The sequence below is a fragment of the Cyphomyrmex costatus genome, unplaced genomic scaffold (genome assembly GCF_001594065.2).
Source record: "Cyphomyrmex costatus isolate MS0001 unplaced genomic scaffold, Ccosl1.0 scaffold496, whole genome shotgun sequence".
NCBI lineage: Eukaryota > Metazoa > Arthropoda > Insecta > Hymenoptera > Formicidae > Cyphomyrmex > Cyphomyrmex costatus.
Genome location: NW_017279235.1, coordinates 249528 through 254377, shown reverse-complemented (window position 1 = coordinate 254377; position 4850 = coordinate 249528). Strand labels below are relative to the sequence as shown.

At 36.5% G+C, this 4850-nt stretch overlaps 1 protein-coding gene across 1 annotated transcript in view; it reads left to right on the top strand.

Moving 5' to 3' along the window:
- The window catches only part of LOC108778200 (probable G-protein coupled receptor CG31760), a 29229-nt gene extending 24664 nt beyond the window's left edge, over positions 1-4565 (top strand). Inside the window, 5 exon segments of the mRNA XM_018545316.1 lie at positions 1029-1167; positions 1954-2059; positions 2741-2908; positions 3375-3609; positions 4212-4565. Coding sequence (XP_018400818.1) covers positions 1029-1167; positions 1954-2059; positions 2741-2908; positions 3375-3609; positions 4212-4522 — 959 coding nt within the window. The 3' untranslated portion in view covers positions 4523-4565.
- Positions 4566-4850: the final 285 nt, after the last annotated feature.

The window sequence follows — 4850 nt, the reverse complement described above, 5'->3', positions numbered from 1 at the left end:
GAGGGGGGACAAAAATGCGCGAAGTACCTCCGGGACATAGCCGCGTAAATGAGGCGCGAAAGTGGGCATCCGTCTCTCAGCGTATAGTCCTGGCTTCGCCATATCCATAAGTTCCTGTATTACACGTGGCAGGTAGCATTAGTCCGCATTACCCATCCCCGCTGTCAGTTTATGTGTGCCTCTGTCTACTTTGTAAAATGTTTACCGAGTCTCTATCATGACGCGCTTCTCTCCAGTCAGGAAAATTGCTCTTGGCGGTGTGTATCAAATTAATTTACATTAAATTAGTATTTAGCGATCGTATCGTTGTATGCATGCACGCGCAGTTAATACGGCATTATGAAGGATTAGAGCGTATTAGCGACACACAAACTATAATATGATACACATGTATAATATATATAATGTGGAAAACCGTGCACATGTGGAGCTATATTGATTTAGTAATACTGCAGATGGTCAAACGCGATTTTAAATCAAGATGGATAGTGCACCACGCTCGGCTTCGAGGAAGACCTTGTATTATAGTTAACTCGCATTCATCTATCGTCACAGAGAGTAAGAGGTATTAATTTTCCTATAACGACCTCCAAAGAAGCGGAATTAATTTATAGATCTTACTCAAGCACGCCGATCGGCGTTTGATTTCACGTAGCTTGAAGAAGGCTCTTATAATTCCTTAAATCCCACGGATTTTTACATTTCAAGAGTTTAACCGCGTGGAATGCATAATGCAAAGTTATCTGTGATTGCCTTACATATCTAACAATTTTCAAGAATTCTTCAATCGGAGCTCTTAATCGTTCAGATTGTCAAATCATCCTACGATTCACGGAGTTGTAACTGAACCTATAACGTAAACTCACACGCGACTTTGCTTCGCACATGTTTGTGAACGGAAATGAAACATTTTTTCGCCTACCTAGGTATACGCAAGTAACGCTAACTACGACTCTGCGGGTCTTTGGGCAAAACATTTAGCTTGCTATTGAGACTAATGTGACTTGTGAAATTTCACGTGATTTCAGTCGAGGTGATGTTCCTTGTGTGGGGCATCCGGTTGTGCATCGTAGTAAGAAAGACTCCGTCGGAGTTTAATGAGAGTCGATTCATTTCAATGGCGATTTACAACGAATTTCTACTATCAGTCTTCCTCAACGTTTCAATGTAAGTTTGCGTTATGAGACCTTTTTCTCTCCATTCGTTATTCCGAATGACCGATTACAACTACTTGTCCGGGAAGTACTTGCAAAGCTTCATCGCCCTTGTAATTATTCGTAACACGAGATGGTTTGAAAACCGTTCCTTCCAAACGTTAATTAAAAGAAGTCTATCAAACGTCATATATTTGCACTTAGTCGCGAATTTATTTTAGCGTTGTAATGATAGCGTCTTTTTTCTACTTAAGTCTAATTAAATTCCTCGGAATTTTATGTTTCAAGAGTTTAACGGTAGAATGCATAATGTGAGTCAATTTAAAGCGACCCTTATTTTAAATGTAAATACTGTGTCGACGGTTTTACAACGTGCCCCATCTTAACTGCAATTTAATGACACATTTCTGACTTGACGAATTTATAATCAATTTTTTTCCCATCCGCCTTTTGATATTACAATTTACTCCAATTTTTAATGCCACAAGATTACATGTCGTGACGATAAATTTTAAAACCGAATTTTTACCTTTGTTACCCGGGCGCTTTTCCTTTGTTTAATTTTCCATCCAATTTTCTTATTAAGGAAAGTGGAATTTGCATTAAACGCATCTGTCATTAAAACTTGATGCAATCAAGAACGTGGAGCATCCTAATCTACGAATGCAATTTTCGAGTTGGAGAAACAAATAAAAATGACGGAAGATCTGGGACACTAACCACTACCGGCCCGTTCTTACGTCACGAGAGCGCTTCGTGCAGCTAACAGCTCTGAATAATTTCTTTTTCGTTGCTGCAGGTTGTTCCTGCAATCACCGGCCAATCCGGATTTATTGTACATCATATTTTTCTGCCATACCCAGCTTACCGTCACATTGCTGCTTTGCCTGATATTCGGCAGTAAAGTAAGAAGTATTATTTATTACAGCTTTACTATATGACAATTATTACCTATATATGTTTTACTGCGCCCATTACTTCAATATTGGTCGAATTTATGTCGAAAACCTCACTCCACAATTTTTACGATTTTTATTTACGATAAACTATAAAATATTATATAGTCACAAGTATTTATTAATCCGCGAAACAGTTTATTTGAAACTGTTAGATTTGTGTATATTCTACGAATATAAATTTGCAGAAATTCCATTTTCGGAATATTAAATATAAATTGAAGATAACTCTAAAGAGTTTATTTTCAAAACATTTTTGAATAAACTTTATTTAAAGTTAACAAAAAGTTATTAGTTTTAACAAAAAGTAAATAGGACCACATTTTTTAATGTAATTGATCTGTAAATAAGTTCACTTCTTGTTCAAAATTTAGTGAGAAAAGCAAAATATAAGTTGAGGTATCGTATAAAGCTAAAATTCAATTCAATCAGCACGAATGAGATTAAATCGCGCAATTTCCGCTTCGTTTTCTATTTGCTTCTCTCTTTCTCCCCCCCCCCTCTCTCTCTCTCTCTCTCTCTCTCTCTCTTTCTCTCTTTGCAAGATTACTGCAAAGTCCTCTTACTAGCTTGAATAGAAATCCCGGTGCCGTGTAAGTTTGGTTGTTACATACGTCGCATTTAACGAAGGCTTACGTGGTGTTCCGCGACGGAGGGAAGGAGGAGACGATTGGTAAACTTTGTGGCGCGACCGGCAAGTTCTTGGGGAAAAGCAGTCGTCCGCAGGGTACTAGTAACCAGACCAACTCGATATCGCTTCAGCAGGGTAATTTCGCCGAAGAAAGCGACTCTGTCACGGTAAGCACCCCGGTAAACCGTTGAATCCTCTGGTCTCTATGGAGCGTAGTATCCGAAGCTGTACACTCCCTCTTTACTAAATATAATCCGATCTAGATCTAGATTTGCAGCAGATTGTATTGCTCTAATGTTATCCTAATTTTCAAATTATAAAGCGCCAAAGTTTTAAACTTTTAAAATCCTAATCTTCCAAATTCTCTCTTTAAAGCTTGAAACTTTGAGATTTTGTAGCTTGTAATCTCAGGATATATAATACATAATACGAGTATATATATATATATACATTTCGGTCTTAAAACATTTAAATTTGAAAATATTAGGCTCTTCAAATTTTAGAAATCTTGGATCTTCAAAATTATGACATCTTAAAACCTACATTACCTGAAATTAAAAAAATTTTTACACTTTAACATTTTAGATTATAAATATAAGATAAGAATGTCAAGAGACAGCAACTTCTTTCCAGGAGGAATTCCGCCGTTTGCTCAATCAGTTAGAGGTCCTGAAGGAAAAGAACATATTATTAGGAAATCAGGAGCTGTCCAGAAAGCTGGCAGCCATGCTGGACGCTTCGAATCGAGTCGAAGCTCAAGTATCTACTATTCAAGCCATTTCGACTAGCATCGTTCAGTTGAATGATCTCAATAAATCGACGAAGGAAACTAATCTCGGACGAGCTTGTCAGGAACAGACTCAAACAGGTAAGAAATAAACTTTAAAATAACGTATACTGAATTTTTTTACGAAAAGTTGGTGCGGGATTGTGAAATATGTTATAACTGTTTTTCAACGTTAGCACACACAGTCGCAAATAAAATTTCATCAATAAAAGTTCTGTATGAACTGAAGAGAAACCTTTTATTTATATATTACATTTGAAGCTCGAAGCTAGCAGTCGGAAATAAAATCAGAGGAATTTATCCGTTTTAAAAATGACACAGATTTACGAATGATCGTAGCTCTGGAAACGGAGGATAAAATTAGAAAAAGTGGAAATTCTGACAAAAGCAGTATATATGGCCTGCATATTTCATTTACATTTAAAGTTGGAAATTAGGGGGCAAGAACTACGAAATTGTTTCTGATGCATTGAAAGATCAGAAAAACGAAAATGAACGACATTATAAAGTAATCTGCCCCGAGAGCTGCTCGGTTAAATTAATTTTATTGTGAAAACTGAAAGTCCAAACGAGAGTTTTATTTATTTATACTCTCTCCCTTTGTATCTGTTCAAGACGGGATCTATTAATTTTTCATTACATTCCGTGAAGCCCTGCGGGCAGATAATTCTACCTTTGTTTAGGAAACGGTTCTCAGGGCGAAAATCGATGTCGCGCATGTATTGAGAAAAATGGGCTTGGTGGAAAGGATGTGCGCGATATGTCGAGGGATAATGAAACGCCGGAGTCGAGGAAAATCGGAAAAGACGCAGCCGTGTCAACATCCTCGAAACACCCTATTGAGGACATCAGCAGGGAAATGTGTCACGGTAAAGATGGTAAGGAATCCGATTTGAAGGACAAATCCAGAAGTAAATCCGGTCATGCTAGGACACACGCTATAGTTATCAACCTCGATGACAAGAGCAGATTTTCCGAGGAAGTTACCGTTTAATGTTATCCTTAAGTGAAAAATAAACGGTTAATGTGAATGCAATTTTCCGACATTTCTGTAATTAACGATTGTATCGTGAATAGAACATTATTGATCGTTTTTATTGAAAATGAGGATTGTTAATCAGATTTTTGAAAAAATTGACATTCCTTACAATTAATTAGTATGGAATTCCATCAGATACAGTTATTGAAGAAAATTTTACTCACGTTATATTAATAATAATAATAATTAAATTTTACGAACAAAAAAAGATAAAGATTCTAATTCGTTCCAATTACAAATTTATACCATAATATAATTTAAATCGACACTTGAAAGAAGTTTT